Raw genomic sequence first — 15,888 nt, 5'->3', positions numbered from 1 at the left:
CTGAGTGATTTTACTTGAAAGTCTCTAAGCATTATTTTTCCTCATCAATAAAAAACTGGGTAACAAAAAGCCAAAACTGAGTAATAACAATATGTGATTTAAGTATCTTAAAGGGCTAAAGATGGAATCTCATAGAATAACATGTATAAGAGAGTATTTTGTAGAATAAAAGTACTATAAGAATAACTTATGTGAATTTTGATGATACATCAATCACTTTACATAATTTTTGGAGACAGCTTTTTTCATATGTAATATAGATTGTTTTTACATAATGTTACACATTAGTTTTGAGTATTTTACTAGTTTTACAGCACAGCAAAAAAAAATAAAGTGATTGTTCCAATGAATATAATGTTTGTTGCTTTTCTTCTTATATATAATAAATATGCAATGAAGAGTTCTGCTACACATACTTTGATCTCATGTTATAAAAACCACAACAGAACAGTTATGCACTTTAATAGTAATATATATTTACATGATCACATGTATTATTAGTATTCATATTTCCACTGATGGAATCTGTTTTAAAATGTTCAGCATGGGGGTGCCTGGGTGGCTCAGTCGGTTGAGCGTCCGACTTCAGCTCAGGTCATGATCTCGCGGTTTGTGAGTTTGAGCCCCATGTGGGGCTCTGTGCTGATAGCTCAGAGCCTGGAGCCTACTTCGGATTCTGTGTCTCCTTCTCTCTCTCTGCCCCTCCCCAACTTGTGCTATGTCTCTCAAAAATAAATAAATGTAAAAAAATTTTGTTAATAAAAAAAATAAAATTTTCAGCATAGTGTTAAATAGGTTAATGTGGCACTTGTCTTTGGGAAAGGAGGGAAGGAAAGAAGGAAGGAAGGAAGGAAGGAAGGAAGGAAGGAAGGAAGGAAGGAAGGAAGGAAAAGAAAGAAAGAAAGAAAGAAAGAAAGAAAGAAAGAAAGAAAAAGAAAGAAAGAAGCAGGGAGGGAGGAAGGGAGGAAAAAGGGAGGGAAGGAGGGTGGGAGGGAAGGAGGGACAGACCGTAGTTGCTTAACTTTCTATTTAAGTAGAAAAAAATTGTTTGCACTTTCACTATTTTCTATAGGAATTCTCTTCCAACCTTCTAATGCATGTAGGAAGAAAGAGAGCTATAACAATGTCTTACACCACTGTATAATAAGATCTATTTTTCAAGCTAACTGAGTCATTCCTTGGTGAAAATGCTCTTTCACATTTGACAATAATGACATGAAGGTAGTACTCAAAACAGCACACATTACCGGGGTCCATGTGCTACTTGACTGAGACATGGGCAAATTGAGCAGCATGTTTCCCAGGATGTTGCCAACCTTGCAGCTCACAGATTATATCTACACATTTTGAAAGTGTATAAGAATCTAAATTTTGGACATTTTAGGAGCTTTCCACAGTACATAAGAGACAGCCTACACTAGCAATATCTAATTATCCACTTAACAGTTTTCATAATGACCTCCAAAGTCATTTCTTCCAGTATTCTTTCACATCACTAACAGCATATCATTTATTCCATTATTCTGGCCCCCTCGCCAGGCTTTTGTGTAACCTAGAATGTCATTCATGGGAATAACACAAAGTAGCTAGGCTTTGAGTTCTCTTTTAAAGCAAAGAACAGAAATACACATACACAGTTTGTACACTATCATAAATAAAAATCTTCCACTTTGTGGAACTCAAATTACATAGGAATCTTAAAAAAAAAACCTTGAACACTTAACTAAAATCCAAAGAAAAAATCCAATAGTACCTAGTTAATCTTAAATAATTTTTCCTTTCTTTCATATCTAGGGTTTCAATGGTCATAGTATATGGATTTTTCTTACACAGTTTAACTTCCTCATTTCTCTTCCTCAAAAAAAAAAAAAAGGTACTATTAATTACATGGAGTATAAAATCAACACTTTTTAGAAAAACAACTTTGAAGTTAACAATTTTTAAATACGGTAATATTACTAAGTTTAGGAAAGTAGACATTAAAATGTTTGGTATTGATTTTAGGGCTTGCTAAATAACAAGGTTCTGTGTGTGTGTGTGTGTGTGTGTGTGTGTGTGTGTGTGTGCGCGCGCGCGCACGCGCGCAAGTGTTTTAAGGGTAATAATATAATTTATAAGTTTGCTTTTTAAACTATTTTTTAATGTTTATTTATTTATTTTTTGAGAGAGAGAGAGAGAGAGCTGGGGAGGAGCAGAGAGAGAGGGAGAAAAAGAAATGCCAAGCAGGCTTTGCACTGTGAACATAGAACCCAATGTGGGACTTGAACCCACAACTGTGAGATCATGACCTGAGTCAAAACCAAGAGTCAGACGCTTAACCAATTGAGCCACCCAGGCACCCCTGTAAGTTTGTTTTATGGAAACTTAAAACATTTCATAATTAAAATAAAATCTTAAATAACTAGGCTTTTGACCAGTCCATAAAAGTCATTTAAACAACAAAGCAGTTTATCTGTATATTTAGGATTTAACTGCCCTCAGGATCTTAAGAGCAGGATAAGGGAGGGTGGTGGAAAGAAAAAGAAAATTTCTTCTTTTCCTCCTCTGACCAAAAGCTCAATCTAAGTAAAGTTGTAAAAATAAATAGGAGATACAACATTACAATTGGGAATCAGAATAATATGGGTCTGAGTCTGTTTTACATGCATGCTACAAGATCCTGGAAAAGTACCTAATCTCCCTAATCCTTAGTTTTCTCCTTTGTAAAGTGCTGATATTCATACTTCCATGAGGCTGTTGAGAATATAAAAAATGATAATGAATGTAAAACCCCCAGCACAATGCTTGGCCTAGAACTCAATAAATTTTAGTTGCTGATTTTTAGTATTGTGGTCATAATTGTCTGAAATATTCTTTCACCTCCCTTTCTGATCTATCACTCATCATCCCAGGCCCTCAGTGCCCTCCTGTTTCCTAGCCTACATCCCTCACCTAGATCTGCTCTAATTCCCAAGGCATTTCGTGCTTTGAAATTACTATTGCCTTTCTACTGCTATGAAACACACCAGAAAAGAGCAGAATTTATTTCTGCTAGATACTGTGAGGAAAGCAATCTGATTAATCCATTAAAATATGTACTAGCTTTAATCTTCTTGAGATATCAGTATGTGTATAAACAACAACCAACAACAACAACAAAAACAGTATAAAAAATAAAACCCGTAGGAAATATTCAAGGGAGTTATTTTTATACTGGATACTTGCCACATAGACCAAAGCTGCCAAGGAATCGACATCTCCTCCACTCTAACTGGGAAGACTCCTGTAAGATATTTCTACAGCCTGGAGCTCTTCCCCACCCCTACCCCAATTCTGATTTCAGAGATCCACTGAAACATTTTACTTAAAATAAACAAAGCCCAAACAAACTTCAGCTGTAGCAACGAAAAGTACTTCACCCAAGAAAGCCAAAGGATAGGAGATGAAAGCAGAAAAAGACAAAGAAAGGAAAGGAAGAAGGCAAAGGACAATGGGGAAGTGAGGAAATGGTGGAGTGGGGAACCAAGCAGAGGCAAGGCAGGGCAGTCCTAAACCATAAATGACACATACTTGCCCTATTCTCTGAAAGTGAACAGGTTAAGCTTATCTCCCCCAGAGAAGTCAGGAAGAAAAATGTTGCTTGAAAAGTACCGTATATGTCCACACTATACTATGTGGTTGATTGACCAGGGATGCTCCAAAAGAATTGGGACCAGGGAAAATTTCCCTCACACAAAGAGGAGTGATTGTTTAAAAGTCAGTCTTAATCAGTTAGCAAATACTGCAGGACATGTTTAAAAGTCAGCCTTAATCAATTAGCAAATATTTCAGGACAGTGAATTTCTTTCATGTGGCAACGTCCACAGAATAGAAAATCATCAAATGACATGTGATCTGAAACACACATTTTTAGCCTCACAAATATATTTAGTTTTCTTTTAAGATTTGGAGGACATACTTTCATATTATTTCTGTTAGTTTCTCTATTAATGTAAATGATTTTAGAGGCCAAACTACTTTTATTCCTTTTAGCTTAATTATCTAATTTTGGAGGAGGGAATAAGTACATTTTTGAAATCTATTTTCCATAAAATATAAAAGTTAGTCAAGTATACTAATAAAAATCTAGATTTAATTGCAATATTGCAACTAGACCTACTGGAAAATAGGAAACAAAAATTCCAATTCTAAACCAACTGAATATGTTATTGACTCCAAAATCACTGATTAAACAAAAGAAATTATATTTGCATTGATGTGTGAATCTGCATCCATTCTTGGTAGCATGTAATATATTCAACTGCTCAGCTTTAGCTGTCCTTGTAGTTGCATTACCATATTATTCAAATGTATCTATCATTTATATGTAAATAGAGAAGAGAAATGGCTTCTTCATAAGACAACAATTTTCAAATGATAAACAGACACAGGCAGACATTAGCAAGATAAAAATGCTGCAAATATGCATTCTATTATATATTTTTAAAAAAGGAAACTATTTCAAATTTTTAAAAAAGTAGTGTGATAATTACAAAATGGGATACTAATACATTCACAATACCAACAGCTACTCTTCTCAATAAAAGTCTCCACCGATGTCATTTGTATCTTATAAATTACATGTTCTCAGATCCATCTGTGAAAATTGGGATGTTAATTATCATGGTTACATTTCATGATTCCACAGTTAAATGCTGAAGTGGTGCTACATAAATACCATATGTTTTTCTAAGAGAAATGGAGAAAGATTAATTATGAGTTCAAGTCCAAGTCTTCCAGCAGTAATACTCTCAGCACAATAAGATCATTACATTGTGTGCTATGCAAATTGGAAGTTTTAATTAATAGCTGAAATACCAACTGAGGGGGAAAACTATGAAGTCTAAATTGTAAGTATCAGGCTTTCCTCCATGAAAACAACAACAATTAAAAAAACCACAACCTTAATAAGGATGCTTCTGAGAAACCAGGTTACAAGTCCAAAGGAAAAATAAATTGTCTGTGAACTTCCTTTGATGGAATGATCACCACTGTGCTGTTTAATCCTATTTGATAAACCAAAAAATTACAGCACATCAAAGTAACAACAGGTTATAAAGAGATAATATATCCATTATATATTTATGCTTATAAATATATATCTATATCTATAAATAATATATCTTAACATTTTTCTGGATTTTTCAAAACTATGCAAACTTACTGGATGAAATACTCACTTCAGTATATAGCAACCTAAATAAGAAAGTCTATGATAATATTACAAGAATTTTATTTATATTTGTAAAATCTGAATTCTTATTTTACTCACCACATATTCAAACACAAGTGTCAGCGTCTCCTTGGTGTGGATGATGTCATGAAGCAGAACTATGTTAGCATGTTTTAGTCCTTTTAACAGAGAGGCTGTAAAACAAAATAGAAAAAGAGACAATGCGTAACAATCAACTGATATATTTCATCATCATTTTTCCATATCAATATCTATTTTTCCATTTTCCAAGCCGAAAACTATTCAGAATCAAGGACAGAGGAACAGGGTTTTCATTTAGATGAAGATCCCCCAATTATTTCACTTGTTATTTGTTAATAACCTCTAGGTAGAGTCCACTATAAGCAGAGGACATACTTGGTATGATTTCAATTGTTTGAAAATTGTTAAGGTTTGTTTTATTATAAGGATATGCTTGATCTTGGTATACATGCCAGATGTATAGAGAATATATATTCTGCTGAACTTGGGTGGAAAGTTCTATAAATGCCAATTAGATTCTGTTGGTTGATCGTGTCCTTCAATTCTTCTATACACTTGCTATTTTCTGCATAATGGTTCTATTAGTGACTAAGAGAATTGTAATTGGGGATTTGTCAATTTCTCATTTGAATTCTGCCAGTTTTTGCTTTGTGTATTTTGAAGCTCTGGTGTTTACTAGATATACATTTGGAATTGCTATGTTTTCTTTGTGAACTGGCTCCTATATCCACATATAATGTCTCTCTTTGTCTTTGGTAATTTTCTTACCTCTGTGCCTGTTTTGTCAGATATTAATATAACCACTTCAGCTTACTTTTGATGGTGTATCTGTTTACATCTTTTAACCTACCAAAATCATTATATTTGAATATATAAGTGTTTTATAGACAACATATCATTGGGCCATGTGTTTTTTAAATCCATTCTGTCACGGGGTGCCTGAGTGGCTTAGTCGGTTAAGTATCTGACTTCAGCTGAGGTCATGATTTTGCAGTCTGTGAGTTCAAGCCCCATGTCGGGCTCTGTGCTGACAGCTCAGAGCCTGGAGCCTGCTTAAGATTCTGTGTCACCCACCCTCTCTCTCTGCTCCTCCCCCACTCATGCTGTTTCTGTCTCTCAAAAATAAATAAATGTTAAAAAAAAATTTAAATCCATTTTGCCAATCTCTTTTAAGTGATATTTAGGCCATTTATATCTAATGTAAATATTAGTATACTGGGTCACCTGACATTTGAATCTATTTTCCCTTGGACATCATGTAATTTACACTTCATTTCCAATTTGACTTTTCTTTTATATTTCCTGGGAGTTCAAATAACTTACTTCATTTCATTTTGGTTTTTGTACATTTTTCTTCTGAGCTTTTATATTACCAAGTCAAGGTGGGATTTTTAGGTTTCATACACCCAAGAGCCTGAATGAGAAAATTTAATTTAGATTACCATATTGTGTACAGTTTTCTTCAATTTATGGCTTTTTTTTATTTGAGAGAGAGAGAGAGAGAGCGAGCACATGAGTGGGGGAGAGGGGCAGAGGGAGGGAGGGAGAGGGAAAAGGAGAGGGAGAGGGAGAGGGAGAGGGAGAGGGAGAGAGAATCTTAAGCAGGCTCAGCATGGAGCTCAATGCAGAGCCCATAATCCCAAAACCCTAAGATCATGACTTGAGCCAAAATCAAGAGTTGGACACTTAACCAACTGACTTGCCCAAGAGCCCCTATGGTTGTTTTTTGAAAAGCATTTTTATGAGCTGAAATGCATTGTTTTATATTTTCTGAGTTTTTACAGCAGTTTTATACAGATGTATTTGATCTATTTCTATTCATCCAAAGTGCTGTGCTCTTAGTTTGAGAGTCCTCTCTTCTCTCTGCTATGTAGTTATTACGGATGGTACAGGTGGGAGAAAGGGAAAGAGTTTGGGGTGTTTTGTTTCTTTTTCATTTCTATAGGATCCTTAATTTCTCCCTTGTCTTTCCTTCTTTACTTTCACTGCCATGTCTTCAAGGGGTACTACCCTTTTGCTATATATCTGAATCTCTCCCATAGGCAATACTTTCCAATGCCTGCCAGTTCCAATCCCATTCAGTTTTGATCTTTTCTATAGTCACTGCTGTGAACTACATGGAGACCCAGTTTTCTCTTTCCAGACTGATTCTGTCTGTGCTTTCATCTCAGCTCTCCACATCCCTCTATTCTTTTTCACAGTCTCTTAAACCTGTCTAAAGCTTCCCTTGTCCCATTCTGCAACCACAGACTTGTGGCATCTCCTAATGTTTTTAAAGATGTGGGTCATGTGCACTTTTATTTGGTCTCTCTGTTGGATTTATAACTTTTGGAGAAGTGGGAGTGGAAGGATTCAAGACTAGGCAGCCATCATTCACTGTCCTCTAAACTTCATGTCCAAGATCAAAGCCTGATACATAGTAGCAACTCAATAAATTTACTGATTGTCATTCATTTAGGTTCCCCAGTGGGGACACACACACACACACACACACACACACACACACACACTTTGAATATTCCTTGAAGAGTCTGCTACCATCTGGCAGCTCCTCCTCCTTCGATTTATCTTCCTTTTACTATACGACCAGCACTAGCCCCAGATCTCAGTCTATTAACAGATAACACTCATTTTCTTTCTTTTTTTTTTTTCTCTTCAAGGAATATTTGGTAACACTCATTTTCAACACAAGGCCCTTTGATATCGACCGTTCCAAAAATTCAGAGAAGACTGGCTAACACTGTTGTCAATATCAAGACCTGGGCAAGGAATAGCTGATTCTACCTCTTAAATTCCATTCCTTCCTCCACACAAGGCTCCTCTTTTTTTTTTTCTTAATTAAAAAAGGGAATGAGACAACTCCACTCCCCCCATAATCAGACTCACTGCAACACTGCTTACCACAAATAAATGAATACCTTTAGATTTCCCTTTTTATAAATAATACCACAAAGGACATAACCGGGTTATATATATATATATATATATATATATATATATATATATTCCTTTAGAATTATCTCCCTATAATGAATCGTGAAAAATGGAACTGCAGAGTAAAAAGACATGAAATATTTACAAGACATTACTTATTAATTAAATAATAAGTGGATTTAGTCTCACATCTTTCAAACCCTGTTAAGAATAAAAGAACCATGGAAGACAGGAAAAAAAATATGCACGTAATAATGCACCATGGAAGTAACCAATCTTATCAAATAACCAAAACCCCTATTAAGTAGGTATATGAGAATTTTATATACTATAAGCACAAGTATTAATTTAAGGATAAACTCTTTTTCATCCCTCAGTAAGACCAGAAATAAACGGAATTATTTCCCCCTAGATCAGTGACCATTCGAGCACGATACTCAAAGAACAGGAGTTTCCCTCTATCATTATTTATTTTAATTAATCTTCAATTTTTGTTTTTGGTATACAAACTGAAGAGAAAAACAAAAAAAAATATTTTGCATGTGTTCTGTCAAGAACTTGTAATCATTCATTTATTCATCAAGAATTTATTAAGAACCTAGTTCCTGACACTGGTGGCCCCTGGATAAATTCTTGATACCCAATAATACTGCAAAACCACATCTTTTAAAAAAGATTTCTAACACCAAGCATAAATCCTAATTTAAACCTTGGACTTTGGGTGATAATGACGTGTTAGTGTAGGTTCATCAGTTGTAATGAATGTACCGTTCTGGTGAGAGATGTTGATATCAGGGGAGGCATAGGGGCAGCAGTGGGGAAGAGGTAAGTGGTGGTGGGCAGGGGTTGTATGAGAACTCTCTGCACTTGCCATTCAATTTTGCTGTGAACCTAAACCTGTATTAAAAAAATAAAGTCTAGGGGCACCTGGGTGGTTCAGTCGGTTAAGCATCTGACTTCAGCTCAGGCCATGGACTCTGGTCATGATCTCATAGTCTGTTGAGTTCAAGCTCTGCATTAGGCTCTGTGCTTAAAGCTTAGAACCTAGAGCCTGCTTCAGATTTCTGTGTATTCCTCTCTCTCCACTCCTCCCCTGCTTACACTCTGTCTCTGTCACTCTCTCTCAAAAACTAAAATTAAAATTAAAACATTTTTTAAAATAAATAAAGTCTATTGGGGTGCCTGGGTGGCTCAGTTGGTTAAGTGTCTGACTCTTGGTTTAGGCTCAGGTCATGATCTTACGGCACATGAGTTGTATCCCCACATCTGGTTCTGCACTGACAGTGCAGAGCCTGCTTAGGATTCTCTCTCTCCCAATCTCCCTGCCCCTCCCTTGCTCAGGCTCTATTTCTTTCTCTCTCTCTCTCTCTCTCTCTCTCTCTCTCTCTCTCTCAAAATAAATAAATAAACATTAAAAAAATAATAAAATCTATTAAAAAATAAAAATAAAGAGATGTACCCATGTTCCAACATACTTAAAAAAAGCAAGTCTGGAGTATTTAGTATTTTTATTCAGAAGAAAAATGATATTTTAGAGATGTAATCACCATACAAAACGGGCTGCAGTAGGCATCTCCCTGAATGGCAGAGAAGGCATACAGACCAAGTTCTAGGATGACCTCAATGAATGCGAGCAGTTATGAGAGCTATTGTTATCGCTATGAATTTCTATAGATTTCTCCATGCAAAACTGTTTCAGGACCATATAATATATCCTTAATCCCAAGATAAACTTGAATAACCATATATTTGGTCCAAAGAAGGCCATTCAGAAAGAGAATTAACTCGTGTGGCTGGTCCAACACTGGAAGACAACAAGAGGTGTGTTCCCTCTGAAACTGGGTTAGTAGCAGCAGCATGTAGGCCAAGACCAGAGAAGTCCAAGCCTCCATGGAAAGACCTTCTTCCTCTCACATGTGTCCACCATGGGCAGGTTAGCTTTACACGCTAAAAACCTTGGGGTGCCTGGGTGGCTTAGTCGGTTAAGTGTACGACTCTTGATATTGGCTCAGGTCATGATCCCAGGATCGTGGGATCATGCCCCAAGACCGGCTCTGCACTGAGCATGGAGCCTGCTTGGGATTCTCTCTCTCCCTCTCTCTCTTCCTCTCCCCAGCTTGTGCGTGTGCTTGCATACACTCTCTCTCCCTCATAATAAACACTGAAAATAAACCTTATAGAAATAACATCTACAAATTTATTCTACCCGAGTTTTATAAATTAGCACACCTGAGAAAATAATTACAACAATAAAATCACAGTACACGAACAGTGAAGGAACAACCATTATATAGACTTACGATAGTTTTGTATTATTAATTTCAGTAATTTATAATCTTTCTTTTAATTATTCAACTAGCTCATCAGCCTTTAACAATTAAAACTTTATTAAATAGCTAGCTTTCAGATATTAATCTGGGGGCCAATTTCACATTTGCTCATTTTAAAAAGGATACTTGCCCCTGCACTAGTCCTCTGAGGCTGATTGATCCTCAGAGATCAATATTTCAAACCACAAGAGGGTATTTGAAAATGATGGTCAGATATGGTACTTCATACCTATCCAGTGCAGAATGCATACATGTGAAATGAATCAAGGACTTAAAGAAAACATGTTGCCTGAAAGGAACCTGGCTTTGTGAGGCAAGTTTTGTAAATACATCATACAATAGGATCTGTACAACCTTGTCCAATTTCATTTTTCAACTTATGCTCTTAGCCTGTCAAATTCAGTAATGATCCATCCTTATCAGCAACAACTCCAGAAAGGTACTGAAATTTCCACTAAATTAAGAATCCCATGCCTTGAGGATTCTTTGCCTTAGGATTTTTTTTAACCACCCCTCCATGCACCTCCACCATATTGCTTACTGCCTTTCTCTCACCACTTACACCTAAATTGTTGCTCATTTCTCAAAGTAATGTCTCCACACTCGTCATTTCCCATGGCATTTCCCCCACAATTTCAGTAAAACTGAATTCCTGCCATCATTCATCTTGGGGGAAAAATGTTGTTTTTTTTTTCCTCCTGACAGTGACTAATAAAAGAGTCATGTCATGTTTCATATATTTTGACCACTTCTACATGAAGACTCAAAGTCTCTACATTTCTTTTTAATAAGTCTCAATTATTACACATTTTAGATTTCTCTTTTTTTAATGTATATTTATTATTTTTGAGAGAGAGAGAGAGAGACAGAGAGAGACAGAGAGAGAAACAGAGTGTGAATGGGGGAAAGGCAGAGAGAGAGGGAGACACAGAATCCAAAGCAGGCTTCAGGCTCCAGCAGCCTGACGCGGGGCCCAAACACACAAACTTCTACCTGAGTGGAAGTCAGATGCTTAACCGACTGAAACGCCCAGGTGCCCTACAGATTTTAGATTTCTAAATACATTTATATACACTTTTAAAGTACGCTATCACTTAAATAAGTACCAATATCTGTATTTGAAAGCAAACCCTCTTTCTTTTCGGATTTACATAGCTAATTTGCATTTAAAAAAGGATAGAGCCACTAATTTCATAGCTGATGGCAGACAAACAGCATTGAAGGGCAGAAACCAGTCTATGATATCTATCAACATCAGGGAAGGTGACAGACCTGACTAGCTCTGAGGCTGCCAATGCAGCAGCCACTGCTCCCAGTGAGTTGCCAGAAACTGTAACTCCTGCTGTTACCAAGGCAAGTAAGTCTCCTGGGCTGCCAAGTCAGACCAGTGATTAGCACCTACAAGTTCTAAAACCAATATGTCTCCCTTTTCAAGACAAACACTGTCAAAATAATACCCCATGTAATCCTAATAATATCACGGGTATACCACATGTTATTTTCCCATCGTTTGCTGACAAACAAATCCTGCAACGTTAGCATTAGTAATTCCAGCATGCTTGGTTTCTCCACAAATTTTAAACATATGGCAACATTTTAAATTCATTTCATCAGTGAGGTTTGAAACAGTTCAATTGTACCTGATGTACAAGACTTGTAATTTAGGGCTGAGGGCAAAATTCTAACAACAGTTTAAAGAGTGTGATGTTGAAACAATACAAAAACAGAAAAACACTGCTGCTTATAAAAATAATTGTGCCTCTGACAAAATCCCAGTAGGAAGAAGGACACAAGGAGCCTCCCTGAGTCTGGTAGCAGGATTCGGATACCCGCTTATCAGCCATATTGAAACCTTCACCTCCCACTTTGAGAATAAACCTCTTCAATTTCCACTCTGACTTGGAAGAGATAAATATCACCTATATTCTGATTTATCATGATTAAATAAATTCTGATTTAATAGAAGAGTTCAGAGTATGTTCATTTCATCAAGCTCCCACTATAGTGGCTATTTTAAAAAGCAATGTTAATGGAGAAAAGGACAAAACCTTTCTTTAATATATAAGTTTTGTAGATCATTATTTGATACCCTACCAGGAAAGGAAAGACCACAAACAAACACAACCTATCCTTTCTCACTCCCCCTTTAGCCTCTGGAAAGAAATAGTATATTCACATTTCCCTCTCTCTTTTTTTAAAATGTGTTCTTTTCCAGGGGGGTAGATGGAGAACCTGACGTTTCTAAAAGACAAAAATTACTACTAATTAAACCTAAGGAGCCAACCATATCTCAAGCTACAACTAAAATAGACATGAACTTTTTTCTTTAAGCTCACAGCTAGATAGCTCTGTGGGCTGCTGAAATTCACTTTATACTAGAAACAATAAGACTACTTACTTTCAATGAGATGTTACTTGCCAGTGCATTCTAAATATTTTCATAGCTGAAATATTCCGAGTGGGAAAATCTCCAGGGTGAAGAGTGGAAAAAAAACACAAAGAAACAAAAAATAAAACAATACATGCAGAGAAAAGACAAGATTGCTTGTGTAACTGTGTCTCAGAAGACCAGATGATCTAGACAGAGAAAGGAACAGATATGCAGCTCCCAGGTTAACTTGTACACAGTTCTGCAAGGTATGCTGGCTAGGTCAGCTACATAGCAGGAGAAATACTATGGTTTTACTAGTTTCAGACCTTTCCTCTAATGATGTTCTAATATGAAAAATACACACACACACACACACACACACACACACACACTCATAAACTAACAAATGAAAAAGTAAAAGAATTAAGTTAAAAAATGGAACTGTATCTTTGATTCCATTTTTTGCTTTTTATACTTTTATACACACACAAATACAGAGAGTCAACTCTCTTATGGGGAAAAGAGGTCATGGAAAACCCAAAACACAAAGTCAAAATGTGATACCACACAAACTTAATTTAGCTAAAATTACATTCCAGATTTGGAGACCTGTTTCTTGACCACCGGTATCATCCAAACATGCAAAGGTAATACAACACATTAGGAATACTTTATAAATATCACATAAATTGTTTCCTATCCATCAAAAAGTCTACTGTTTTTACTTGCTCCAGAACTAAGTTTTTCTATTTGGGGACAGACCAAAATTCAAGCACACTGCATATTCCTCCTGCTTTGCTCCACTCCTAATTTCCCCACCATCACAAACCTGAAGCACGATACTAGAAATGACAGACTCCACCATTCCCCCTTGCCATCAATATGTCTTTACCCACCACTTGACTACTGGCAAAGAGCAGTCAGTGGGGGGCTGTTTTCACACTGCAGCCTCACATCCACATCGAATGTTTACTAAATCACTTCAAAGAACAGATTCCTCTAAAAGTATAGCTGAACCACGTAAAACTGCCAATATTTGACATTTTTGACCTACTAACACAGCAATTTCACATGGTTCAACCTAAGAGTTTACCTGGCTCAAAACAATTTTAACTTTTCCACAAATGCATTGTTACTTTTACCACTGCAAACTTTCAAACCAATTAATCTGCCACCAAATGGCTAAGAACCCACTCTGCATAGGAAAAAAGAAAAAAGTCTCTGCTTATCAAACTATGGTTACAGCTGAAGACAGGAATACAGAAACAATTTCATTTTCTACATGTACCTTTCTATATCATTTGAATTGTTGATGAGACAGATACACTCTTTTTATAGTAAAAAAGAGATCTTGAAAAGTTCTTTATTACAAGTGGATTGGCTACAGAGCATTGCCATAGCACTAAAAATGGCATACAGATGCTTAACTACACAATTAATATGCAACTACAATACAACTACATTAATGAATCATTAGTGCAATGTGATTCTGCACTATGAATCCCTCCTCATTACTAATCCCTCCTCACTAGGGTATTGGTGTAAATTCTTGCATTATTAGGGTCCGTTTTCCTATCTTGGAACACTGCAGGCCCCATATCAGCCTCCAATTTGTTCGCATATCACATGATAATCCAAACTGTTAAAACTGTTTCTTGTCTAAAGACTATATCCCTGAATGAAGATTAATGTACTCACCAAAAAAGATTCCTGGTTTTCTTGTCTCCAATTACTCCCAGATGAACCTGTAAATGACCCACCAGCTGCCTTTCCATGCTCTAGCTCATCTTGTTCCTATATGCCACTAGAAAGATCCACACATGTATGTGAAAGCAGACGTGTGGTTTTCTCAGATGTAAACATCTTGGTAGTAACTTCCACAGAAACAAATCTTGCTAAGTGACAGGTTTGGGAATAGTGGCGGTCATGCTCCACGTACTACCATCTTAAGGCAGAAAAGAGACAACGCAGGAACTGAGGGTTTCTGGAAGACTTAACAGAAGAGCTGGTTTCCATCTGGCTATAACAACTAAGTTTACAAGCTATTAGGTGGTTTGCCCCTTTATACTTTATTACATGTGGGCTACATGTATAGTCAGTAAGAATACCACAAAGTATGCAATAAAAAAAGATATGTGGTTGGGCCACTTTATGTCTCCTGGTTAAGAAGAACAAATATTGACATCATAATAGCTATCACTATGTGACTAGACTTAACCTCTCCTTACATGAAAATATGTGAATAGCTCTCATATAGTTCACAAAAATAAACAGAAGTCTAAAGTAAGAAAATATTTTCTTTGCCATTGCTTCAAGTACATAGGGGCCAGTACATAGGGGCCAGCACATACGACATTCGAGTTTGCAAGATACCACTCAAAGGGTGGAACACAGATTCCTTCACAAAGTGGGGTAATGTTGCAGCTTATTTCCAGACACAATGGACTCAACCACCCTTCGTTAGGAATTAGGCTGTTTGTATGACCAGAGCCACTGCTACAGGCCCATCATGGGATGTTTCTAAAAGTGTGGTCCTTCAATGATTCAATGACTCACATCAACTGCTACTGAGGCAAATTCATTAGGCTCTATCCCACAGCTACCAAATCCAAATCAATGGAGGATGGGACCTAAGAATCATCCAAGAGATATTTATTTAATATCTACTGTGTGCCAATCAATAGACACAGGAGAAACACAGACAAAACTATCCCTGTGAAGCCTTCATTCTATATTTTGACCCAGCTTTCTATTCAATGCTTATGCATCAAGCTTAAACATCACTGTGCTATGGTTCTGATATGGAGGAATGGGTAGCATGTTTATGGTGTGTGTGTGTGTGTGTGTGTGTGTGTGTGCATGCACATGCCTATGCATGTGTTTATGCACTTAGTTTCACTGCAATCAACTCACTGTTCCACAGGCAAATCAAAAGAAACAGCAAGACAGTTTGTATACCTAGTTAGTATCTATTTTTCTCTCTCACTCTCTTTCTCTCTCTTTCACACACACACACACAC

The 15,888-nt window shown here is 36.6% G+C and overlaps 1 protein-coding gene across 5 annotated transcripts in view; it reads right to left on the bottom strand.

Annotated features, from left to right (window-relative positions):
- The window catches only part of CDK14 (cyclin dependent kinase 14), a 626,953-nt gene that overhangs the window by 338,731 nt on the left and 272,334 nt on the right, over nt 1-15,888 (bottom strand). For all 5 annotated transcript variants that reach the window (XM_049641422.1, XM_049641423.1, XM_049641421.1 and 2 more), the window contains one exon: nt 5,291-5,385. In XM_049641422.1, coding sequence (XP_049497379.1) covers nt 5,291-5,385 — 95 coding nt within the window. The remainder of the gene's footprint in view (nt 1-5,290; nt 5,386-15,888) is intronic.

Source organism: Panthera uncia, chromosome A2 (genome assembly GCF_023721935.1).
Source record: "Panthera uncia isolate 11264 chromosome A2, Puncia_PCG_1.0, whole genome shotgun sequence".
Taxonomy (NCBI): Eukaryota; Metazoa; Chordata; class Mammalia; order Carnivora; family Felidae; genus Panthera; species Panthera uncia.
Note: the sequence above shows the minus strand (reverse complement) of the source record. Positions and strands in the feature narration are given on the sequence as shown.